General features: G+C 36.9%; 1 protein-coding gene across 1 annotated transcript in view; it reads left to right on the top strand.

Annotated features, from left to right (window-relative positions):
- Window positions 1-27,736, top strand: part of ARHGAP42 (Rho GTPase activating protein 42) — a 143,154-nt gene that overhangs the window by 52,514 nt on the left and 62,904 nt on the right. Inside the window, exon 4 of the mRNA XM_005516204.3 lies at window positions 23,359-23,430. Within this exon, the coding sequence (XP_005516261.1) occupies window positions 23,359-23,430 (72 nt within the window). The remainder of the gene's footprint in view (window positions 1-23,358; window positions 23,431-27,736) is intronic.

Raw genomic sequence — 27,736 nt, 5'->3', positions numbered from 1 at the left:
AAATTTGATTTTCTTCATAAAAAAGAGAAAACACGCAAAAGTTATTAAAAAAAAGCTTGTTCTTTCTGACATTTTGTAGAAGGCTTGGAGAAAAATAGCGATGCAATGTTGTGGCTATTTTTGGATACACTTCATCATACTACTTTCAACTTCCTTTTAATTCTTGTAGCACGTGATAGTGAAAGGCACTATTGTATCAGTGAATGCAGGATGTATGAGAATATGGAATTACAGATATTAATTTTGCATGCCAATTAATGGCCTTGTTTCCTTGCCTTGGGCTTTATTTTATTAAATCATGAGCCTACATGTAAGTTCATTAATCAGATTTGAATATGAAAAGTATATATTTATGTAAACAATTTATTTCTCATCTGATGCCTATTAAATTCTTCATAAATCAAATTATATTTTTGTCTTGGTGAACACAATGTTGGAGTGCTTGTCCACTGAATATATAGATTAAGTGTTTCCAATGGTCAAGGAAATAATTTGAGAGGTGTTTAGCAAGTCTTCTGCCCTTCCTGAATAAAGAACCATAAGGAACTATTTTTTTATTTAATTAAGAAGTTAATGAAACAGTACATTATGAACAGTATTATAGGGAAAAACACTGAGGTAAAAAGTTAAATGAAACTGTGTATCACATAAATATTCTGTTTTGTAAGACTTTGTAGCCATTATTACTGCTGGCAGTAATAATGTGATTATTGCAAGTCAATTTATTTTATCCTTGTCTTTTATTTCTTGATTCTAGAAAATTGACTAGTAGTGAGAAAAACCAGAGCCCATGTGCCACACATTTCCCCTTCAAAAGAAAATAAAGGAAAAAGTAACTCATAAGATACCTTTTTTGATATACATCTTTAGGTTTGATATCTGTCATTTTGTTGTGGTGTTAATTTAGTGGTGCTGTTGGTAAATGTGCATTTAAAAAACCCCAATCAAACAGCACTACTCTTGGGCTTCACATGTACTGTAAATAGGATAAAAAGTCAGATTCATCCCCGCTGCATTTCCAATGACTTCAGCAGCAAGCCATCAGGGATGTAGAATAATGACCTCTATTTCCTTGTGTTTATTAGGGAACAATAGAGACGCTATAATTTAATCCCATGTGAATTTTTGAATCGTTATCAAGAGAACTTACTTAAAATAATTTCCTTCCTTTTTCACTGAATTTGCATTCTTTCTGTTAAATAAGTAATATATTTTATTTTAGAGATTCTATTTTATTTATGCTTCCTATTAATTTGAAATTGTTAATAAAGTTAATTACAAACACAAATGATCTAGGAGTAAAATAAAATGCTACTTCCTTTTGTAGGATTATTCTGTGTTGACATAAGCATGGATAGACTGGTTCATGCTACTGGTGATCCCCTATGAGTCTAAAGCACTGAATGAGTTCTCTTGAGTGTCAATGTTATCTTGCTGGAGCTCCCTGATTATTTCTGAGAGTCTACTAAATCCAAGACTGAAACAGGCTCTTAATTCTTACATTTCTTGCTATTTATTCAAGTTTTTTTTTGGGTTGTTGGCAGGTGATGAATGGCCCCAGAGATTTTCTCTCTGGCTTGATGAATCAATGAGATTCTTGACCAATATTAAATACTCCAGGGGATAGTATAAAAATTCTGAAGTGGATAGTTTTGTACTATGCGCAATGAATATTTTTCTTTAGAAAGTCTGCCTTTTTATATCAAATAATCTTCAGACAGTATCTCATTTTTGTGGACTTCTTTTGTATTAACTGGATGTTCTCATTGTGGTTCTGTATTTGCCCTCACACAAGGGGTCTGATGCTATCTGCTTCCAGGGAAAGCATCAAAATATTCAGTTTCAAAAGCTGCACTTGAAGAAAAATAAATGAGCTGTTAAAACCAGCTATCCTTGGAATGGTACATAAAATCAGATACTGAAGGGCACAGCATGTTGTTGAGCAGAATTAACCTTTTCCCTATAATGCAAAGTGTGTTATAGATTCCATCAGAAGAGTAAGCAGTCTCCTATCCACAGGGGCAGCTTATTTCTCAGTTTATACAAGGGAAAAATAACATTGCGTATACCAGCACCCTGAGACTGCAGAACAGATACCTGGCATTTTGTTTTGCATAGTGCCTCTCTCAAATTGGAAAAAAATAGTGTTTGATGGTGGTTTGATATACTTGGTAACTTATTTCAATGTTTTTCACCTCTCATGCAAAATTTGGCATTTAAATTAATCTCCTTGGTAGGAGTGTCCTAGGAAGAACACTGGAAGCGTATTACTCTAAGTGAAGGAAAACACCACAAATAAAAGGACTTCTTTGAAGTTATGACTGGCTTTTTGTTTCTTTATTTTTGTTGTTCCTCCTACTCCCTCTCTCCCTACCATGTTTGTTGTTTAAAATTAATTAAAAGCACTGGGGTTTAGCAAGTTTGAGGTTTTTCCTTCTACTTTAGATGGCTGTACATCCTATTGAGTCATTAAGGTAGCATGGCCTGCGTTGTTAACTAATCTATTTGGAAAGACTTTCTGAATTTGTGCATCAAATTACTAATTTGGAAATACCTCTTTGTGGCTTCTATTGAAGAAGGATCAGTAAATCAGTACTGATTTTTTTTAATTTTCTTATAAAAATATTTTTACCTACCTTTATCTATTTTTTTTTGCCTTTTCTTCCTTCTATTTTGTACCAGGTACAGCAGATAACATATTTTATATTAATTACAGAAAAAATTCATGTCTTTAGTAAGGGAAATTCTGCAAGATAGGAAAATACTGATTTCAGTGGTTTTGTTAAAAATTAATTTTGTTTTTTTAAACCATCAGGTTACTCTCCTCTGACAGGCTAGGTTTTAGAAATCATTGGGAAAATTACTGAAAGCAAGTCACATGCCTTCATAAACCTTTTGGGGAGGCCTTATTGAATACTTGCTTCTGGAGAGAAAGTATTATGTAGCATACAAAAAATACAGAGAAAGGCAACAAGGGAGGGTTAACACCTAGAGGCTGAGAATGAGAAGAGACTGCAAGGAGGTGTTTTTGATTAGCTTTTATTCAAACAAATTAGATCAGTGTTATTTGGAGGCCTGTGATTCATTAATTGAAATGACATCTTTCAGCACACTTGAACTAGTCCTCAGCAATAGGTTAACACTTCAGCCCTTTAAATCAGGTTTTTCTTCCTTTTTTTTTTAATTCCTTGCTGCTACAGTTGTCAGTTTTACATTGAAAGAATAAACCAGGACAAACATTGCAAAATGTTATTTGGAGACTATTGCCGAAGCAAGAGTGTACTCAGTAGCATTGCATGATTTTCTGCTGTTTTAACTCTGGAATGACTGAAGAAAATGTGCTTTGGAGAATTTTATCTAATTAGCAGTTTGCAGAACCAGCTTTGCCTCAAATATCAGTCAGCCTTGTGTTCCATCTTCTTTCTCCATCAAAACTGGGAAGTTACTTGGGGGGCGCTCAGCAACACTCAGAAGAGTATTTCTGTATTCATATAAATTGCATATTTGTAGAGTATTTCTTGAACCTGTTGAGAAAAGATCTTCCCTGTTGTGCTGGTAAAAGTGTTTGTGTGGCTGTGTGGTGAACATAATTGGAGAAGTGATCCAGCTGGAAAAATAATCCCTTTTATAATAACTTTCTATTACTTCCTTCCCATCACTTCAGTGCACACAAGGAAAATGAAGACCTTCTGGGCCAGAATTATGATCCAGAAGATAGTAATTTCTTTAAATAATTGCTATGAAAAAGATACTAGAAGTGTACCTCCATTTCCCTGCAGATGTTATCTGTGACTGTTATATACTAGATCAGGAAGTGATTGTCATATTTCTGTCATGCGGAATTCCTAGAGAGCAAATCTGCAACATGATCGTTTGGTGGGTTTATGTCGAGAGAGAACTCTCAGTGCAGCTTTCCCCCTTGCTCTGTCTTGGGCTAGAAGGAATCCTGTTTGTTGTCTTTCTCTGCACCACTTAAGTATGAAAATACACGTGTTGAGTGGGTGTTTCTTAGTATTTGTGCTCAGTTAAAAAAAAATTTAAAAATCCAAATAATAAACAGTTCATGTTCTGTTATCATTAAGGTAGTTTAACGTATAACATCTGTATGCATTTCTGAACTTTTCTCAGATAAAGAACACATACTAGGCCAGACAATTTGGAGATAAAATTGTGGTTGCTATTAGTACAGAGCATTAGCTGGCTCTTCCTGATAGCACTGCATCAGCTTCCATAATTGTACACTTAGTACATTTCTAATTTGTTCAAATCTAGTTCTAATTTGTCCAGTAATTTTCATGATTTAAAATAATTTCTTCCATTATTTTTTTTTTGTGGAAATGAAGAAAAAGCAGTCATCTTGAGACATTTGAGTATGATAATTTTTAAAAGGTCCAACTGATCTCAATAGAAACCAGTTGCAACTAGTCCCTCTTACATCCCTGTAACTGCTATCTGGGACTGAAAATACAGGTTCATGTTTTCTTTAACTTTGCAAAAGGTACATCTGGAATCATTGTGGTGTGACAGAACAATGCTATTAACTCAGAATATGTCCAGATCATTAAGTCAACAGAGAACCTACTGTTCATGTTTTGCTCTGTATTTCTTAGTAGCTTTCTCTCTATGTTTTTCTTTTTCTTTTGAAAATGCGAGTTGTTTCCTGTTGATATTAATGTCCAGAGTGCAGAAGCAGATCATAGGCAGAACCTTTTGCACCCTGTCCTCCTCAGCTTGGGCCTCGATAATTTTATTGCCTTTAAACCTAACTGTTGAGGAGGAAAGCAATTTGACTCTTCTTAGAGACAGTTTTTGCTGTTTTCCAAGATAGTTATCATAGAGTTGATTTGTGACGAGGTTATGACGTTATTTTCTTGTAGTAAACAACTTTGTAAGACGTGTGAAAATCTAGATCTCCCCTGTTGATCTCTGCTGTTGTTTTGGCTGGTTAGTTGGCATCAAAGAGGGAGCACTTGTCTGTCTTGATGGGGCTAAGAGGCTGTGAGTAAGACAGGAGAGTGGGAATAGGATAATTGTTCAAGAGGAACGCAAAGGGGAGCAGAGATAAGGGGATTTATAAGATTCATGTACATTCCTTTACCATCTTACATAACAGTGTTCCAAACCTTAGTAAGAAGTCTTTGATAATTCAGTGTCTGTATAGTATTTGCTCTTCAGTTGTTTTTTGCAGAGAATGCAAATTAAGAAAACCTATTTATTTTTAAAAAACAATGTGTGTTGCAGGAGATTAGTGTAATTGGTTGTTAGCAATTACAGTTTCTCCTGCTTTCTGTATTGAAGGTGCATATATTTGTATTTGCTTCCATACGTATATACAATTAGAGAATGGTTTGGGTTGGAAGGGATCTTAAAGACCATACTTTAACCCCCCTGCTATGGCAGGGAGACAACCCACTAGACCAAATTCCTCAAAGCCCCATCCAGCTTTCAACACTTTTGGGAGTGGGATATCCACAGTTTCTCTGAGCAACCTATTCCAATGTCTCACCACTCTCAAGTTAAATAATTTCTTCCCTATATTTTATCTAAACCTACCCTCTTTCTGTTTAAGGACATTTCCCCTTCTGCTGTCACTCTCTGTCCTTCTAAATGGTCTCTCTTCAGCTTTACCTTGCAGCATTTCTCAGTGAGAACACTCACAAAATGAGCTTGCTTGCTATTCCCAGTTATGAAGAGTATCACGAAGAGAGATATGAAATGCTCTCTTCATTAAAAGTACAGAATGAAGGGTTAGTTGGAAAGCCTCTTGCTACTTGTCATTTTATAAATCTAATTTGTTTTCAATCCATATGCTCATTCCATGGGAGCATTTCACTGCCTGTAGTATTGCATTGCATGACAGCACTTCCCAGAGTTTTGAGAAGCATTCTGTGAGTAGCGTGGCTGGAAGGAGTTTATTTTAATGCCATTTTAGTTTTCACAGAAATGTGATAGTTGCAATTTTAGTTTTTAGGTTCTTTTGCTTCCACCACAGTTACTAAGTGTCTTTTCAGATGACTGTTGACAGAGGAAAGAGAAAGAAAGCTGTTTTTACTTTCAAATGAGTATTTTAAAAGAACATGAGTTCTCGATCTGCCAACCTTGTGTCCTTTAAGTTTCATATATTTATTTTCTGGCTACAGAGGGAGGGAATGGAGTTCGTCATAGAAGAGGATATGTGCTCTACCCATTACTAGCTTGTAATCATATCGGAACATGCTGCTACCTAACATGCTACCACTTTCTAAATTTTTTTTTAATACGAGATTAAAAATTGCAAAATTTTTAATCTGCAATTGTCCTGGAAGTATGAGAAGAGGTGCTTCATTCCTACAAACTTATTTTTTAAGTTTTCCTTTATTTAGTCTTATCTCTGGAATGAAACCGCTGTATTTGATGTTCTTATTTAATGTCCTGGGAAATGTGATTAAAACCAGAAAACAACACAAGCACTTTATGTACCAAAGGGTGTGTAGAAACAAGTATGCCTTTATTCAAACCAAACAAACAGCCAAAGCCCCCACCTTTTCACAAGGAAGCAAAATATTCTCCCTTGAGCAATCTGTGTAATCTGCATGGGCTCACAGCTGTGTTACATACAGAGGTGTTTTACATAAGTATTCTCTGTTAGGATGTTGTGTTAATATTAGCAGAACACTTAAGTTGCCTTTATTATACTTTTCAAACGTCTGCAGAGGCTTCAGTTATTCTTATTTTGAGAAGCTTTCCTGGATGTATCTCCTGCATCAAGTGCTTTTGCTTTGAGCTAAGACTGAAACAGATTGTTTTTTTCTGGTTTTTTGGCAGCCATGCCAGTTTATTATGTACCCACTTCACAAAACTGACCTGGCTAAAAGCAAAACAAACAAGATATTTACTGGTTATTTTTCAAGAACGTTGCAACAGACCATTTCAGTGTCACAGTAACAGAGGACAGAAGAAGAAGTCAAAAACAGGATGAAGGGGCATTTCAAGATCGGAAAACTGCTTAAGCTAGCATGACCACCAAAATAAATGACTACAAATCTACCTCTTGGTGCAATACTTGTTGAAGCCGTGCTATTACAAGTAGTTGCGGTCAAGGAAAGAGATTATTTTTCTAGTGTTAAAAGGAAATTAGAGTAGAAATCTGAAAGCCATGGTCACATGGTCCTGGGGAAAGTTTTGAAGCATGGGGCCACAGAGTCTGGTAGCCTTAAGGATTAAAATATTGTGAGATCTGCTTCTTTGTATAGCTATTCTTTAGTGGAAGCTATTTTTCAAATAATATTGACTTATGATTCCTTTCTGGGTTAAGTGAAGGTGGCCCATTCACCTTGGTCAAAATCAGTAAAATTTTGGCCTAATTTGCTGTCATGTGACATGTCATGACATGATCTCATGGAGTTGATGTGAAATTCCCACTGAGGTCCAAGTGTCACAGTCAGTACGGAGTGGGCCAGCCAACGCCTGCAGTGGGGTCTGGCATTGACCGGAGTTGCCCTGGGCCGGGGCCGGCGCGGAGCCGTGAGATGGCCGCACACAGGGGTCAGCCAGGGCTGCCCGTCCGGCCCTGCTCCTGGGGGCATCCTGTCAGTCTTGGCAGTGCTACCCCAGCTGCTGTCAGACTGGACCCAGCATTCCCATCCTGTGGGTAAAGGCCATTTCTTCACCAGGGATACTATCGAGGGGGTGAGGAAGCTGCTTGACAGGCAGAGACCATCCGTAATTCCCACACTGAGGCAAAATTTGACTTGGTTTTCCTGATGGGTATCCAGCAGGAACACAGGGAGGTGTGACCCCTGTAGCTGAGCCCACTTGGCTACACACAATTACATTTTAATAGAGTCACAGTTTAAAGAAACCAGGCAAGCCCTTTCTCTCCCCTAAACTGCCTATTACACTATATTGAGACTTGTTTACAAGCTAGACGAGAGCTTTCTAAGTTGTCTTATTTTGTTAGTTGTATTTGCCTGAGAGCAGAAAAAAAGGCTAAAAAACCTGAATCTGATAGTATTTCTAGAGCTTTTGCTCTAAATGTCATGTCATGCCCTGTGTTATGCCATGTCCTGTGTTCCTTTCTTAATTTTGTATGCTGTTCTCAACATACTCATTTTGAATTTTGACCATTGACAGCTGTCAGAACCTTCTAATTTATAAGTGTTCCACATTTGAGCCTTAAATAACATCTGAAGGTTCTTTAGTGTGTCAGTTACCAGTAAAACTTTGTATGCCAATAGTATGGAGAAATGTAAAGGTTTTCTATGGATCCTGTATCTATAAAAGTTCCCTTACCCCTGTGTCGTTTGCATCTGTAGCTAACCTACGTTTCTTCAGAATATATCTTAAATGTTCATAGGCATGTTTTTGTTTCCTGAAAGGATACATACTTCCAGTTTCAACATTAACAGTTACTGGGCATAGTACCATTACAAACAGCTAAGCTGATTTTGGCTTTATGCCTGGGTGTATCCATTCACAAAGTAGTTGTTAAAGTAAAATACAACTTCTAATTACATTAATCTCTTTGAATAGCTAATTTCCTCAGCACCAACTTCTTCTTGTTATTCTTTTTTAACAACGCTTTTTGGGGGTTGATTTTGTTGGTACGGAAGAGATAACAAATAGCACATAGAAGAACTGTGGCAGTATCCAAGCTATGAACATGTCACAGAAGCAAAGCACTGAACTGTCAGACCACCTTTCTCAGTGTTCTATTTCACAGCAGCTGTGCAATATAATGCAAAGTGATTCCTAATAGTAAAAGATAGTAGACCTGTTAACCCCACTTGTGTAGTTTAGTGGCATTGACCTGTGAAGACTTACAGTGTCTGTGAAGGTGCAAATTAATTTTCATACTAGAAGGCAGCACATAATGGTCACAAATAGTGCAGCCAGACGTAAACCAGCACAACTTGGCCTGGCTGCTTGAATTCTCACCTTCACTAAGAGCAGCAGACAGGTATTATGTGACTGCTTACACAGTTGCTTAGTCCCCATAGCCACCATTTAGCCACAGATAAGGCATTTTTTCTTCACATGGAAGTGATTGCTTTGATTGCTAAAAGAGTAAGTAGGTAGATCAATGCTTAAAACCCCTTTCAGTTTGTACTGTTCAACTTCTCAAGCTCTCACTCTGATTTGAAACTTTTATTTCTTTGTCTGGGAAGTGTGAATGCTGCTTACATCATCTAGCTAAGAGACAATCATCTGACAGGAAGAATTTGGGAGAGAATTTAGGCTGAACATCGGGGAAGCTTCCTCATGATGAGCTGCATTGTGAAATACTTTGCTAAAGAAAAGACTTTGCCAAGGAAAACATCTAAAGCACAAAGCTGAGATTAGGCCAAGTGTTGAAAAATGCAATGCAGAAACAGAGTATTTTCTACTGCTCAGTGACCATGCATCCCTCTTAGTCTGGAGCATGGTTAATCAGATTGTCATTAAGTATTTTTCAGTAAGTTATCTCAAAGGTGGCCATCATGGTAATGGGCTGAGAGTATGCTGTATTTATCAAAAAGACTTACTCACTCTTTTTTGAGGTAGGGATTATGGGGAAAATGGGAAACAGGCAGAAGTTGGACAAAATCTAACAAATCTGCTTTTCTGGTTGAATTTAAGAGTACCATCCTCACCCACGACTTTTGTCCCAAGAGCATTTTGTGAGAGGGTCTAAATAGATTGATTTCCATATTTAGGAACCTAAATTTCTATGGAGAGTTCTGTAGCTGGCCATTTTTATTGCTTGTTTGTTTGCAGAAAATCAGAGCCACTATGTCAAATATAACCATTTCTGGCAATTTGAAAAATTTATTGATATTCTCTGACAGATTCTGCAATATGAAAAATTTAAAAGAAAATCCTAGCTGCAGTAAACATTCCTGCCAACATCTTGGTTTCCTTATTGGGTTAGCCATTTGCTTATTTTTATATCTCACTGCTAAACTTCCACTTTGTTTATTTGTTTGTTTCAAACTTTAAATTTTGAGGTGTTTGTTCTTACTTCAGACTGAGAATTTGTTGCTTATGACATCCAGGTAATCACACTCTTGATCTTTTAAGAAGTCTGCCACTAAAGAACAGCTTGTCTGTCTGCTTTAATGTGTGCAGCTTTGGTATCAGAAGGATTCTGCACTCTTGACGTTCTGTTTTTTTAAGGAAAGAATATTTAAAGGCAGTTTCAGGATTTCTGACAAATGGAGCTTTTCAAAATAAATGTTGTGATGAGCCTGGCAGCTCAGCATCCCGTAAGGAATAATCTGCACTAATTAAATAACATTGGTTTTACTTTTCATGGTAAGTTAGAAAGTTCTTACTTTGATTAGTTAAATGTTTATTTATTCTTTTATTGATTTCCAGCTTTCCCTTCACATCCTATTGGACCTCACAAGGAGGCCTGTTCAGGAAACATTCACTCCACTCTGGAGAGTTTTGTTGACATCTGCACAGTGAGGGAAACAGGCCTGGCCGCAAAACTTACAGATCAGGATTTGGAAAAGCAAAGCGACAAAGTAATAAACATACGGAACTGATTTGGGGTAACTGTTAAGTAGGTTTAACAGGCAAATTAAAAACATCTTAGAAGGTTTAAAATAAGCTTTTTGTAGAGTAAAGCTTTTTGCTTATTTGCTAGGATTTATCTTAATCAGATAATTTCTGTAAATGTTAATGCATTGAACAAAAAAGTTTAAAAAGTGGTGCAGCTCTCCACAAAAGCAGGGATTCTTCACTTCTGCACTCCTTAAATTGGAAATTTCCCCCTATAGAAGAAGATTTGGTTTTGCTTTGTTTACTCATTCTTAGTGGAAAAGAATGTGTCATGTAGTCACTGTTTAAAAAGGTAAGGATACTTGTAATATCCTATCTACATCTACCAGAATACTCAATAGAATAATGTAGTATGAAAAATGTTGTGAAGTGTGGTATATTTGAATTCTGGATCAGTTTTTTTCTTAATTAGTTCTGTGCTCCAATTATGCTGTTTCCTGTGTTTATGTGGACATTTCCCACTTGATAATACGTAATGTAAACTTTCAAGCTGAGAAATTTTTTGGTTTGTTTGGAAAGCCATCAAGGGGGGTAAAACCAGAAAACATTTCTGCTGCCTATCTGAAACTAGATTCTCAAGCTCTTTTTCTTTCAGTATGATTTGAACTCTCAGCCTAGTCAAGACACATGCACTGTTTGTACTAATGGTAGTGTTAAAAAGATAAATGCCCAGACTTGCAAGTACACTACTGAACTGTTTTTCCTTCAGTGTGGTTGTGTTTGTGGTATCGTTATCTTTTACTGTTTTTGCTGAGTTACAGTCCACGGAATAAGCTGTGAAAAAAAATGGTGTCTCTTACTGGATGATTAGCTATCATGACCATATCCACTGCTGATTTATGTCTTCTAAATATTTTCAGGGGTTTGCTAGAGAAAAAGGGTGCAAAACCCCTTGTTTTCATTTGTTTTTGTGGGAGTTGGTTGGTTGGTTGGTTGGTTGGTTATTTTGGTTTTTTTTCCCTTTCATTTATTACCAGGTAGGTTTTTCCTCCAAAAGGAGGAAACCTCTAGCTTCAATCATCTTTGTAATTGTGCCTGTATCAGAAAAAGTTACATGCATTCTTTAACACATTATAAAATGTTCCCATCTATGTAGAAAATTTGTTGATGCAACTAAGCAGCAAGTCTAAGAGACAGGAGAGGCTATGAGTGAGAGAGGGCAGAAGGGGCACATAACAGTATCCAGCTCAAGTTGTTAGTGCTAAGAGCGAGAGAAACCCCACTGAGCTCTTGCCCAGTGGAGGAAAAAACAGGAATATGGGACACAGAGAAATCAGGTCTTTGAAGTGTGTCCTTGTGCAATGAAAGAGTAGGTGGCATGCATGGTCTTTGTTATGTGAAAGGATTTTGCGGGAAAAAAAAGCACTGGCATATCCTGAAAAGAAATGAAAGCACAGGAGGAGGTAGAAAAATGGAGCCAAGGTGCAGCAAATTTGTCCCAATACATTATCTTCCAGCGGGCTTTTACAATAAATTACAAGGTGTAAAAGTCAGTTGGGTCTTTCCCCTTTCCTTTTTAACTTACTGGCCACTGTTTCCTCTTAATCCATTAAAAACTCCTGTAGATGTGAGTATTTTTTCACATAAATGAAAAATAGTGGTGCATGTGCCTTGATGTATAGTGCTTCTGCACTTGCATTTTGCCTTACAGTGGTCAGTGCCTGGAGGGTGTGGATACTCATAAACAGCCAGGTTCTCTGTAGCATCTACCCACTGCTCCTGCCCTCTTGGGAATTTGCTGGGTGTCATAGTGCTCGGTGCCTGCTCAGGAAAATGTGCTTGGTAATGGATAGCATTGCATTAGAGTAAGTCAGTCTGCTTAAATGCACAGATCAAGGAAATGAGTGAAGAAGAAATCAGTTGATGCCTTTTGGCTTCCAGTTTCTGAACACACTGAAGATGAGGCACTTCTTATGACATTGTCTTAGGACTTTTATTGTCAATACCTAGGACAGGAATTTTTGAAACTATATTAATGTGGGAGTTTTCTAGTGGATCAAAACATCTTAGAGTCTGATTGTAAATGTACTTTACCTTCAGGTTAGCTAAGTTTTCTCTGTTTCCAATGATCTCTCTCTTCTGTGTATTAAATGTAACAGTATTGGAGTCCCTCCTCCCAATTGATCAGATTTAAACATTTTGCCCTTCAAGTTATTGAGACTGACTCTTTGTAGTTGGGCTGAAGGAGTGACGGGAAGTGCTTCAGTAGGCATTGCTGAGGCACATTTGGTATTTTCATAATGAATTCAGTTGTCCCAGTTTTGGTTTGAGTTTTGAATGCAAGGAATCTTGAGTTCTGCTTTTTACCTCTAGCACACAGTGGGAGCTATGTTATTTGCAAAAAGGGTAGTCCATACTCTATGAACCCTCCAGCTGCTAAAGATTACTAAATCATGGAGCTAGGACTGTAGCTTGTCGTGTTCAAACCTCAGTGTTTAGAACTGCGCTATAATGGAAGTTTCTTAAAATTGATCTAGCCACTCCATTTTAGGTGTGCAGCTGTGGCCTGAAAACATGAATTTAAGATTGCTTAATAAAGGTAATGTTACAGGAATTTAGTTTACAATTGTGTTGATCCATAAGTTGCTTGAGATATGACATACTTTGTTTTCAGATTGGTTCAGTGGTGCTGCCAGTAGTAAAACTTAAATATTTTATGCTGTCATAAAGGTTATAATCCTCTCAATACCAGCAGAGTTTTCTGAGATGAATAATTCTGATACTTTCCTGCACATAACCACTGTACTTAAGAATCACCAAAACCTTAAATTTTGGTCGGAAGCTAACAGGGTAAAAAGGATTTGAGCATTAATCCTCCATGGATAATTCTGTCAGTTTTCACATATTATCTCCCAGAGCACATTGCAGAGCCTTGCTACGAGTTGAGAAGGTCTGAAGTCACTGTGAGCTCCACAGTTGGTAGAGAAGGATGACATCCTGAGCTTCACTATCAGGGTGATACATGCATGGATACTACAAGTTTATTCCTCTGTTGCTGTTGAAGTACCGGGGAGCAGCAGCTGACACAGCAGGACCAGCAGGCTGGGAATGGCTTGTGCAGACACTGATAGTAATTCAGCCAAGTCCTTTTCCTTGCATGCACTTCAGGAAAGCAAATTTCAAGCAGCACTTCCCTCCAAACTTTATTGCTAATGAGGACCTTTTATTCAAATCCATTTCTTGGCAAGGTACATTGTGAGAGGAACGAAGTCAATTTTGTTAAAAGTTACTGTGGGAGGGCAGGAGCAGCATTGTTAAACCCATGTCTGGACAATTCCCTTGGTACTGTTCTTTGCATCTTAATTTCCCCATGAAGTCTAATTTACAGCATCTTTATTTGCATCTTTATTCAGTACTTGTAATACTTGATAAAGAGTTTGACATTTGGAATAGAGTCTTGACACATGAGAAGAGCTGTGGAATTACTTTTGTTATTTTATTCAGGCTACCAAGGGGAAGGGCAGAAGTTAAAATTTTAAATTAATTTTTTTTTATGATATTATATTTGAATTTTTACTCTTACCACGTCAACTACATTATAAAGAGTAACTTTTCTGTGATTGTTTGGGCCCCTTTTGTACACAGATGTTTCTTCTGGGGACTATTCAATGTTTCAACAAACACAGGACTCCTTTGCCATTTTGTATGCTGTGAGTGGAAGATGACAGACAAGTTACCTGCTTGCTCTGAATACTTTAATATCTAAGATCTCATTTCCTTCAATTTAAAACATGCAACTAGTGTGTTTTTATTAATGGTTATAAAACTAGCCAGGCCTTTTAATAATTCAGCTGGATTTTTTTGTCTTGATACTGACCTTTGGCATTCAATTTCTTGACACTATTATGAAATACTAGCACACTTTTTTATTTCTCTTATCAACTGCTGTGTTTCATTTCTCCATTTTCATGTTTGCCTTGTGAATACTTCATGTTGCTTTTCCAGAAAGCTGTTTGCATTTACATTGGTATTATTTGTGGACCATAGCATCTAAAAGCATTGCAGTTTTTTATGTAATCTCTTATTTTCAAAGATGCTATAAATGTAAATTTTCAGTGTGATTATTTTATTAAAAAAAATGAATATATTTTAAATGTCTAGTAAAAATTTAAAGACATTTTTGAAGTTTAGCATCACATGGTTTTCCTATTGTAATCTAAGTTTGTAAAAGTCTCAAATATGATGGTAGCAGGAAAAGATACAGCTTGGTCTTATTTGGGTCAAATAATTGAGGTATTTAATTTGTTTCTTCATTCACCTACCTAAAGAAAATTAAATATAGCAGTCTTTTGAGATTTGAAGTAAAATAAAGAATTATGAGAAAATAGAAAATCAGAATTTTTAGGTAAAGCGTACATATAGAATGTGACTGTTTTCAGTAATCCATTTTTTTTCTTAAGCTTTTGTTTTGTGCATCTTGAAAATGTAAACCAGAATTAGCATAATGATATTTGAGCAATTTCATTTTAGCAGTTCCCAGTGCTTGAAAGGCATCTAATATTCCTCCTCAAACAAATCTGCTTTCTGTAGGCAGATGACATTGTATTATATGCTGTAAATAATTTTTAAGGCTGTCCATAAAATATATTAGACATCTTATTGCCTCTAGATGTTATCAGAGGCAGTTTTTTCACTGGGCATGGGACAGCTTTGTAGCCTCTGACTTTACTCCTACTTGGAGTGATTGATAATATAGGTCTGGAGCACTTTCTTAACTCAGCAGGAAAGTTTGTGCATCAGTATTTAAAATATAAAGTACATTTGGTTTGCCAAACCAAACCGTGTAGTGGAGGATGATTATAAATGCAATATCTGTCCACATACAAACGGTAGGAATTGAGTAGCTTCTTCTTGGTGCTGTTTAAAGTCATGCTTCAAGTATTAGTGGTCCAACAATGCCCAAAAATCTTGTGTTTATGACCAAAACAGATTAGCACACAAGCATTAAAACTTATCTGCTGTAAAATAACAATAGTTCTGGGAGTTTAAATATAATGATATTTTCTCTTCATAAGGCAAGAAAGATGTATTAAGCTTAATGCAAATTCTCAAATGGGGAATTTAAAACAGATGGAGTGAATATTAAGCTTTTCCCTCCAGAGAAGTAACAGGCAATGAATACATTAGGTGAACAAGATAATTAAACGGAAGTAGCATTAAAAAGAAGTATTAAATGAGCGTGTTTATAATATACTTTATCTAAACATGCCAAACACCATTTTTGCATCTTTAAAAACTTTTAATGTATGGAAATGTTGTTGCAACCTTTACTTTCTTTTGCCTGCAGTGATAAGCTCAGTTATCAATAAACTAGTTTATTATGCAAAACAAGAACTATTGAGACACATTTGAAACTTCCTGCTGTAAATTCATGATGCAAGTATTCTCATATAAGTTTGTTTTTACCGTTCCTTACATGTCTTGTTACTCACTGAGCAATATATATATAGAGTCCAGTCTTGCAGTCATTGAGAATTGTTATGGTAGCAATTCATGAAGAGATGAACAAACCACTAAGAAAAATAATTGTAAGATGCTTGAAGTCATTTGTACAACATGCTGCATCTTGTATAGCTCTGTTAAAGATTTGTTCCCTTGGGAATTTCTGGTGTTCTTCTATAAAATATTTCCAGTGGGTAGTATAAGATGATTCTGGAGCAGCACTGAGTGACTAGAGTCAGACAGTAGGAGCTTTTTATTTCTGATGATCCGTTTCTTCTGTTGGTTTCCATGCTCAGCTTCAGTGAGCTCCCTGTGTGAGCCCTATCTCTGTCAGACACCAATTAGCTGCCACATTCCAGAGTTAACTGGTAAATCTGGTGTCTTAATACCAGAAGACAGAATATTCTGTCATTCTGTGAATGACAGAAAGTGTGAGTAGTGGAGGCAGCATGCTGCCAGGGGATGGACAGCAGAATGGTTATTTCTGAGGCTGAAAGATGTCCCCTCTCAAACAGAAGTGATATGCAATGACTAATTTGGATTTTGACAGAAAAAATAGCCTAGATCAGATGAGAAGCTTTGATTACATACCTGTTTCAGCACTGCTGAATGAGATTGATTTAGCATCTGTACTTGTCTAACTTTGTCAGTTTTCCATAGCCTGGAAATAGAAAGAAGCATTGATGGGAAGGGGCTTGGAGTTAATATTGAAACATTAAGGTACTATGTCCTCATTAGAGGACACAGAGATAAAAAGATAGACCCTTATTTGTCTCTGAAATATGTGTTCTTCAGATTAAACCCCTATCTTACTTAATTTCTTTGTAATTTACTATTTCTGGAATAGTAAATCCTAATGAAAGCAGGAAAAAAAAAATCTGATGGCAAATACTTGGAAGATGAAGCTTTCAAATCTAGTTTGTCCACTCACACGTAATTAGATGTTCTGATAGAAAAAATATATCAGGAAGCCTTCATTTACCAAGACCTCTGCCAAGTAATTGCAAAGTCAAGATGCACAAGACCCTGAAGATTGGCTCAGTTGGTCAGAGCTTGGTGCTGATACCACCAAGGTTGTGGGCTCAGTCCCTGGATGAGCCATTCTCTTAAGATTTGGATTTGATGATCCTTGTGGCTCCCTTCCAACTCAGAATATCAGTGATCTGAAATTATGTTTGCAATGTTAATTTTAAAATATTATATATACATATAATATTTTTCTATGTATATTTACACCACATATCAGTGTATACTTTTTAGAATATCAGTGTTGTGTTTTAAAAGCAGATGGTAAATCTGAGTCAGATTCTTCATGTTGACTTGACTTTTTTAAGGTTGGCTGCTTTTTTATCTGCTTGGTTTGTAATCAGTAAAAAGGAAAAAGCTCCTGAGGACACCTAATATCTGAAATTCTTCAGTTGTTCTTCAGATGAGCTCTGTTCTTTCTCTAATGTTTTGTGAGGACTCCATGAGGAGACTGGCCTTTCTGTGCTAAAGGCAGCCTTTGTGCATATTCTATTGTGTCATTTTTTATTATAATAACAAACAATCACTTCAGGTTCAACACTACAGTAATGTTTTTTAAACATAAACTTTGCAATATAGAAAATTGAAAACACTTGTGAAAAAACCTGATCTAGTAGAAAGCATTGCTGGCCATGACAGGGGGTGGAACCTGATGATCTTTAAGCTCCCTTCCAACCCAGACCATTCTTTGATCCCAGCCTTCACTAGCATGTGATTTATAAGCATCCCCTTGTGGCAATGTATTAATATTATTTGATACAGCTTTAGGTTTTGGTAAGAAGCTGAACGCTGCATTGCACATTGTACATGGAAGTATCCAGTCTATGTTATTAATCATCTGTAGTTAAAACTTCGTCATCTTCTCAATCTCCTTTAATATCAGCTTTACTTTAACTAGGTGGCAGTGGTAGTGATGTTTTTAGGAAATTAACACAAGCTTGGATATTGTTTGATGTAATCTTTCTTTTTTTTAAAAAAAATGGTGAGATGTATTAAGATAAACTTCAAGTATATTATTTGTTTTTAAGTATGTGATTTCTCTGTATAGAGTTTTCTGTACAAAGCTGTAAAAATATTTATCTTGCTAAGGTCAAGTAGTTACAGGCATTGAAATTCTCTATATTAACTTGGTGTAATATTTACACTTTTTAACTTCTAAAACAGAAACTGTGCACTTAAATACATGACTAGTGTTTTATCATGGCATGTTTATATTCTTTGTAGCATGCAATTTGATACATAAGTTATACAAAAGCCTGCTTGTCTGTATTTGATCTCAGCTGTCGTATTTGAAGTTTCATTGATTAGGAGCTCTTGATACAGGCCTCAGACTGAAAGAAGAGGTACTTTGATCAGATGTTAGGAATTGTTAGGGATTGTAGGAAAGATTTTAAATTAAATGATGTCTTTTTGTCTAGTAGAGAAATATTATTCTAAATTGGAAATGCATTACTATGCATATATTTGCTATGAGACTTGTTGACCACTTTGAATGAATTTAATTTGTGTTTTCTACAAGTCTTATAATGACTTGAAAAAAATTAGTATTTGTCAGCATCCAGAATTTTCAAGTCATCCAGTATTTCAGGGAAATGAGTTCTATTTACCATGTGCTAAGTGTGATCATTCTGGAAAAGTAATAAAAAAAAAGTAGTCATAGCAGATTTTGGAACAAAAAATGTTTTTCCAAGATACACTCCATAAACCCAAAAGTTTTTCATAGTTAAAGTGTTTTGCTGTTGTTCAGATAAGTTTAATATAATTGCTAATTCTGTTACTGCAAATGTGCCTCAAGTTGTTGCTGTCTTCTGGCAATTGGGAAATCTGTTAACTCAGTTCTTTCTGTGACCTACCTTGTTCTTATCCCTACAAATGAAAATACAAAGCTCAAAAAGTATTCACTGTTCTTGTTACTGAAGTTCAGCTCTGCAGACACTAAGGCGAAGATAAAAGCCTATAAAACAATTCAGGGCTTAAGATTTCTGTCTCTGTATTGTTAGTATTTAAAAATTAAATAGCAGCTACATCAATGCTTTTAGGTAAATTTCTGTTTGTATCCACTAGTTCTACCAAAGTAGAATTATTGATAGCCTTGGTTGGACAGGACCTTAAAGATCATCCAACTCCAACTCTCTACCATGACCAGGGACACCTTCCACTAGACCAGGTTGCTTAAAGCCCCATCGAAGCTGGCCTTGAGCACTTCCAGGGATGGGGCATCCAGAACTTCTCTGGCAACCTGTGCCAGGGTCTCTACACCCTCATAGTAAAGGATTTCTTTCCAATATCTAATTTAAACCTGCCCTCTTTCCATGTAAATCTTTATCTACCCTCTTTCAGTTTAAGTAAAAGAAGAAGAATGCTGCTGTACAGGCTTTATGTCATTCACTCTCCCAAATTCAGAAAAATCAGAAAACTGCATTCAAAAAATTAATGTTGACTTGAATTTAAGAAAATCTAGAAATGGAAATGTTCATATATGTTTGCAAGAAATTTATTCTTCCCTTTCTAATACTGTATAATAATTATGATTCACTTAATGTTCTTTGTTCTAATGATTTAAAGTTTTAGTAAAAAAAAAGTTGAAAAATTTCTAGCCCAAAAAGTCTTCAAGTATATATGTGGACTTTCTCTGTGATGTGCAAAAACCACAGTTTAATCTCAATATTGGTGCATAAGTTCGATTTCACAGCTAACTTCTGGAGAGAAGGAGGGTAGGTTGGAAAAGTGGATGATCATGAATCAGAAAAAACAACTTAAGTGTCTTCACCATATTTTCTCACAGGCTGTCAGAGGGCATTGAAATGTTGCAGTTATGCAAATAATTACCAACCTCATAAGTTGCCCAAATTGCCTTGGAAAAAGTATTTTGAATTTTTAAGTGCTTCTTTTTCAAATGTATTTACAAACTCAGGGTGGTTTTAATGATGCTTATTTCAGTGGTACTTTTATCAACGAGTTAACTATAACTAAGTGGAATTATATATACCAAAGTTAAAAATCTTAGTAATCTTAGAAAAATCTTAGTAAGTTTTTTAGTTTAGAAAAATCTGTTTCTTTATTACTGTATTACTGTATCTACTATAGTTCTCTCAAATGTCAAAGTAATATTCTTGTATTATATCTGCTAATACTTGTCTAGCATCTTAATTAAAAAGAGACTGATGAACTGTCAGGAAATTAAAATTGTGTCATTCTTTTTTTTTTTCTTTTTCTGGAGAAAGACCATTGCTTTTGCCAAATAAGAGAAGCAATCACATAATTTGATTTACTGCCACATATTAACCAAGCTGGGCACTAGAACATTCATTAACTATTAGATCAAGAAAGTGTAACTTCTCTAAAGGTGTGACTAATCTGAATAAGCTTGGAAGGGTAAAATCCATATTTTAAACACAACATGGATTTCTGAAATTGCTGTTCACAAAAACTGTTGCAGTCTTTTTAACATTGTTTGCCTGTTCCCAGTGTCCCTGATTTCAACCTAGCACAGTAACTGAGTAGGAGAGGGATTATCATCTTGGCAGGAAAAAAGTTACTCTATTAGGACCACACAGTGAAAATCTCAGATTATGTAAAGCAATCAGATTTCTATAGAAAGGGCTGTGGGAGTGCTAAATTGCTACTTTAAAGGGGTCTCAGAAAGGGGGTGTAGGCATATACTGATTTTTAACTCTTAAGAATGAAATTGTAAGGTAGTTGCAGTGATAATAATTGACAAAGAAAGGAAATTAGTAACTGAATATGTAAGGCAAAATTTCTTCTTTCTCTATAATTTTCCATTTCCAAAAGCTAGGCACGACCTGGTGGAAATTGATGAAAGTCTTTACACAGTGGAGCATTCTGCATTCTGTAATAGTGGCTGTTGAAATGCATCTGCTGGGATTTTCTTAGGTCCTTTGCTGCCACATTCTCCCTCCCAAAAACCAAAGCCTATTTCTTGCCTAGCTCCCAATTTTGCTGGGACATGAATTGTCACAACAGGGCTCTTGCCAGTAGAACCTTTCAGCCCAGAGGTGAGCTTGCAAAGTGTTCTGTTGATGTGGCTTAGCAGATCTATTTGGAGGCACTGACCCCATCTAGATAAAAGCCTGGCAATGCCTGCTGTCCATTCCCACTTCATGAATAACTGCGGGAGTGATAACGTAGAGCTTCAGCCCAGAAAAGCCCCTTCTCAGATGAATCCTCTCAGTTTCACATGCTTCCTGTGTGTCTATTCTTCTATGGTGTTTAAAGCAGGATTCATTCTCCTTTTCATTTGCTTTGCAGAAGCTTTCAGTGAGATGGGTAGGAGTTGTGTCTCAGTCACTTGAATGCTGCCAAGAGGACAATATAGGCAGTGAGGCCTCCTGGTGTGGCATGGAGGCTGTATGACCATGGTAGCACAGAGTCAGGGGAGAGGCCATACAGCTCCACGTGGGATTAGTTTAACTGGCAATGGCTAGCAACAGGACTAGTAGTGATCTGGTATCAGAAGTAACTACTTAATAACATACATATGTCTTCCTTAATTGAACTGTGACTTACTTAGCAATGAAACTAAAGGGCAGAGAAAAACTCAGTTTGGGGTGAGAAAAAAAAAAATTCACCCACATGTCCATACCAGTGACTCCAGCAATCATTTCTCTGTTTGTTGATAAAAGCTATGTACATGCTCTGTAAGCTGCTGCTTCCAGGCATATGTGCTGCAATTTTGCTTGATAGTAGGCAAATCATTTAAGTTTTGCACTGCTGTTGTAATCTGCTTTAGCGATCCTTGAGATTGTAATTATCTTTTGCTAAGTGCATGCACTTTGCCTTGTAAAAGGTGTTGAGTCCCAGTTAGATTGCTGGACATCAGCTAAAAATCTATATATTATTGGGAAGCATCCACTTGGAGAGTAATGTAGTGTTGTAGTCTGGTCCAGTGGAACTGATGGAGGATGTTGGATGCAATGAAAACATTCCTCCTCATCCTCTGTGCCTGACTTTTGTTTTTAAATGTAGCACAGTTTGATCATGGTATCACTGAGCATTCCAGTGTTGCCCTTGCTTTCTTGGACTTTACTTCATAAGGGCGTCAAAGAGAGTCTCAGCTTCTCCTAAAACTCTACCCTGCTAAGAGATGTGGTGATTCTGTGGTCTTTCAAATTGTAATGTTAGTTTTGGGAAGAAAGTGTGTTTGTATTTCAATGGGTTTATTCTATATGGTTTTTATTACTGCCTTTTGGGAAGTTTTTATGCTCAACTGACAATGTAACTTATCAATTACTCTTATGGAAGAACTTCAAGAACTGTATTCATTCATATTTGGCTTAGATACATGTTAGCTTTGCCCAGACCACTAAACCTTCCAAAGCCCAAATGATGAGTATTGGTAAAGACTGTACTGGTGAGGAGAAAAAAAGCTATTTCTGCAGAAAATCCAGAGTTTTGCCTGTAGTCAGTATAATAGAATATTGTAGCATGTTTTATTGTACTTTATTTCTGATACGCTGACAATTTTTAGTTTCTCTGATTTTCATCAGCAAAGTCAATTTAATTGGTTATTCTTCCTGTTCCTAAGAGGCACATGGGGAAATTATGCTACTTTTCCTTGGTGAGTGGCATGATGGCTTGGCTGCCATTTGTATTCTGCTGCGTGTGTGTTTCCAGTCCCAAATGACTACAGACTGCTTTGGGTGATTACTGCTGGGAATGGGTTTCAGGAAGGAGTTCCCAGGACTGGATTTACACTAAATAAACAGAGGCCATGAGGGAAAAACTGTGCTTCATTACCAACTCTGGTTTAGGTTAAAGAGATAAAAATAGCTGCAGGACATCTCAAATCAGTTTTAAAACTAGAAAAGTGAAGGAACCCAATCTAGAGTATTTTTTTTTAAGTTCCCACTTATCTTTTTAGAGTTCTCTGCCTCACTTTCTTCTGTTCAGTGTACCTAGATCTCCAAAGGGATAGCCAAAAAGATTCAGCTGTCAAAGTTTCGGATTCCGTAAACACAGACGTTTTTAGTCGCTGTCAGTATTCATGTGTTTGTCTTCTTTGTTCGGCCAACACTTGTTCCTGAAAGTTTTCATTTTCTATTCTGGTTTTAGGCAAGATGCAAGAAATGGAAGTAAAGTACCAGAAAATCTTCTACATATTGGAGAGAAAATTACTGCATCCTCCATTGTAATTGCTTTAGTTATTCATAAAAACGTTCCGTAGTAAACTAGTGTACATTTGTGTTGTAGCCTTTGTGTAAAGAAAACATAACTACTTACCTTGTGCTCTTACAAGAATGTTTTGGACATTTGTTTTTCAGTCTTACACATTGGCAGAGTTACAGTGACTCCACTTTCTGCAAATACTCTGTATTAAGAAGATATCTTTTATGTTTAACTTTGCAGATCCAGAATGCTAATGATGTGCTAATAGCACCGCTGGAGAAGTTTCGAAAAGAGCAAATAGGAGCAGCAAAAGTAAGTGGCTGGGGTTGTTTTTAATTTCATGTTTATTTGAGTTTATCAGTGTGTTTTGAAGGCTGGACTGAAAACAGGCATTTTGTATTCAAACAGACTTGCTGCCATCCTCATTAATGTGTTAGTGAATTATACTAAATTCTTTACTTCAGAGGAGGAGACAATTTAGAAATGGAACTTAAAGACTGATAATATGCATAGAACACAGCTCTTGCTACTGTTGCACATTCCTACCATCTGGCATTGTGTTCATCTTCTGATGTCTGCATTTACATTATGCTGTGTTTTGGGTTAACCCAGAACCACAGGGAGGATTCAAACAGCTGTTATGAGTCCCTCAAGTGGACATTGTTTAAAGACAGAAGATCAAGTTAAAGACAGCATGACCTCTGCCTCTGCTTTCCCACTTCTCTTTACGTGGCTGATGCAGTGTAGTGGTTCACATTCATTTGCCAGAGTATTCATCTTAATTTTCTCCAGGGATTTTCCCATGGTGGAAGTGCTCCAGTTGGTAACTTTATATGGTTCTTTGGTGTTAAGTGTTATACCTGTGTGAGAGAGACAGCACAGGTTCTCTATACCAGGGTTCAGTAGTCAGCTCAGGAAATCAGATATATTGGGGAAAAATACATCAGAATTAACTGTTAGTGTAGAAGAGCTGTTTTCAGTCTGATCCTGAATTTTTGAGTGACTATCAGGGACTGCTGTGATCACAGTCTCTGGGCTATGCATGGAGGCTGTGGTAGTTAGAGGTTATGGTTAGTAACAGTTCCTTCTGTCTGCATAAATACACTAGTTCTGAAGCATTTTGCTTCTTATATTAGTGCTCATAAAAATTTCTGGGAAACGTTCCATTTGTAAGGTTAAATGAGTACAAGGAAAAGCTCTCTGATGTTGCAGGTGAGGTTGTGCTTGTGCTGTACTCAAAGAAACTCAGAAGAAGAACAGAGCTATTGGGAAGAGGCACCAAAGGTTCATGCTTCTTGTGCTGCTATTGTGAATGTGTAGCAAACACATGGGACTGCTTCCGCACAGGAACTCAGTAGATGTTTGTGAAGAATTTTTAGCGTGAACTTGAGGTCAGATTTCTCTGAAGTGGGTGTTCTTTACCCTTTCACTTGATATGTTTTTGTGTACAACTGCATTCTTCTCTTGTCCCACCCCTATGCTGCTGTGAGATGCAGGGCTGGGAGTTTATTTACCACACTGCACAAATCAGAATTTAATCCCAGCACAAAATTATTTTTAGTTTTCGGTAGGTTTTAGTAGTGTCATCCAGTTCTTTGTAGTACTGTTTCATTTCGTATTCTCATAGTTTAAGGGATATCCTTCTTCAGAGCACCCTACTTGAAAGCTCAACCCACCATACTGCTGACTGTCTTGCTGCATGACAGAGACAATCCATAGGTGGTTCAGAGGGCTCTCTGCAGAACTCTGTAATACAGACACTCAGGTTTCCTTTGAATATATCACTCAGTAGATGTCAACACATACATAATGATCTAATTGGAGATGATTCCTTTCTTTTTTGTATCATCAAGCATATTAAAGGCAGGGCACTACAGGACAGGTTGCATCCTCCCTGTTTGGTATATCACAATGGCTGGTTTCTTTTCTATATCTCTTCCATGTAAAATATGGGCATCTGCTCCTCTTCTTAGAGTTGTTTTGACTTGTCTGTGGTCATACTACACTATACAGAATGAGTTCAGGAGGAAGCCTGGCTCACCTAACTCTTATTCCAGTGTCTAATGCACTTTATTATGCAGTGCTGTGTGTTTTGGAGAGTCCAGGATACTTGGCACATGGATACCCTAAAGAGAGCTCTCCCAGGTCATTGTTTTATAAAATGTCAAACAAACATATTTTCTAGCACTGCACATGAAGTTCAACTGCCAAACTCAGAAATGAGATTCAGAATGCCGTCATAACCAAGTGTGATACATTTGTCTTTGAATTGATTTTTTTCAGTGGAAGCAATTACAGTTGGCCTTTAACTAAACGGTATCAACACAAACAAGTCAGAGCTTAATTACACTCAGTATTGTTTTTCTAGTAATTGCAAAATAGCAGTGTATGATCTAGGAATAATGAGACCCATATGAAACAGAGTAGAAATTTGGTCTTTGTGAAACCCATTATTGGTAAAGTGGAGAACATGGTCAGATTGCTTACCCCTACTTTGGTTCACTGGGATCAGCCCTTGAGCATTTATGAGCTCTTACAAATACAGAATGAGTTGATCTTGCTGGTTATTTATCTGCAGTTAATGAAGGTTTGCACTGAGATTTGTCTCTTTGAACTCTTCTGGGATGATCTGTGCTGATAGTGGAACAAAAGATGTTTTCTTGTTGTTTGGATTTTAGCAGCAGGTTTCACAGAAGACTGAGAATGTCACTTTTTATTTGTGGTCTTTTCTAGACACATCCGTTGAGTGGACCTTTACCAGGTCCACAGCAGGTGTGACCTGTTTTTATTCTGTAGTGTTAGTTTACAACAGTGTGTAGAACAGTATTCATATCAAATCCAAACTTGCTTCTGTTTCTCTGTCATCCCTCCCTGCCCAAAACCCCAGAACATTTCTGTGCAAACACGTTCTCTGCAAGAGAAACTGGAGATGTCCCAGCTGACTGGAAGCTGGTGAAAGTTGTCCCAGTTTTCAACAAGTGCAAGAAGGAGCACCCTAGAAACCACAGGCCTGTTAGTCTGACTTCCTGGTAAAGTTATGGAGAAGATTATTCTGGAAGGTACTGGAAAACACCTGGAAGACAATTGGTGACAGCTGGCATGGCTTCACAAGGGGAAAGTCCTGACTGTCAAACCTGATTTCCTTTAATGACAAGCTAACCTACCCAGCTGATCAAAGAAGCCAGCTGATGTAATCTTTCCATGCTGTCACAGGATCCTTCTGGACAAAATGTCTAGCATTCAGCAGAATAACCACATCATGCTGTAGGTGAGAATTGGCTCACAGGTCAAGCACAAAGGGTTTTAATGAGTGGGGTGGCATCAGACTGGTGACCTGTCACTGCTGGGGTTCTACAGGGCTCCATCCTCTGCCCTGTGCTCTTCAACTTCTTTGTAAATTACTCTTGGGTACATGGTGTGACTCTTGGGGATGGTGCTGTGCATGGCCCGATTTGGACTTGATGATCGTTTTGGGTCCCTTCCAACTTGGCATATTCTCTGATTTTGTGATTCTGTGGATGGTGCAAACTCCACAGTATAACTGCTAGTAATGTCACATTTCTGGAGCTGTTACTTTGCAATTAATTTGCATCATAATATCTTATGGACAAACATTTAAAGGGATTGGGTATAGAAGCATGAGATTGGTACGCCTTTAGCATTGGCAGTGTTAGCAGTAGCTAGAGATCCAAGCAGCTGTTGGGTGTTGGGTTCTGTCTTCTAATTGGACTTTGACATATAAATTTTAATACCCTGTTAAACTGTGGTTCCAAATTTTGTGGAAGAAAAATATTATTAGATAGTTGCATTACCAATATACAAAACAGGAAATTATTTTAGGCACTACTGTAAGATTTTGCTGGGGGGAAGATTATGTGAGAGAGCACTTAAAAGTGATTTCTGGACTTTTTTTTCTTTCTTTTATAAAACACCAGATAAAAGTTTAGTTGCAGATAAATACAAGCAAACCCTACCCTCCCAAGGGAAAAAAGGGGAAAATTTTATAAGTTATGAGAATCACCATTTTATTTTACTAATAAATAAGTTCACAAGATTTTTTGCTACCATGATGAGTATTCTACAGATGTTTTTAATATAGAGCATGAGAATAATTTTTTCTTCAAAACTATAATGAGTTTAGGCAAAAATATAGTAGCAGAAATCAAAAAGAATATGGAGGATAAAATATATCCTGTTGATGTTACAAAGCTGTATTTTAAATACAAGGACTCAGAGTGCAAGGTTCAAGTGTTTTTAGAACATCACAAGAATAACATTAAAGACCAGTTCTTCACACGCACTTCAAAAACCTGAAGGTACTCAACAAATTTGAGATACTTTCCCCATAAAGCATTAGTGTTTGTAATCTAACCAGCAATATACAAATCTGCATCACTTGCTCTTCTTGATTTATACTACTTGCTCTTCTGTTTTTATTGCACATATTTCAGTTATTCCTTTTCTGTACACACTCAGTTTAAATAAAGCTGAATTGTCTCCAGAGACTACATAAACCCAGCTTTGCATTGGACAGCCTGTTGATTTACTCCATCTGAGTTTAAAAAAATGACCTCTCCAATTATTGTAGCAAGGCGAGCAGAAGCCGGGTGAGGTAACT

Source organism: Pseudopodoces humilis, chromosome 2 (assembly GCF_049639895.1).
Source record: "Pseudopodoces humilis isolate 2021_Gansu_Grassland_sample_001 chromosome 2, ASM4963989v1, whole genome shotgun sequence".
NCBI lineage: Eukaryota > Metazoa > Chordata > Aves > Passeriformes > Paridae > Pseudopodoces > Pseudopodoces humilis.
This window is presented reverse-complemented; position numbering and strand designations above follow the sequence as displayed.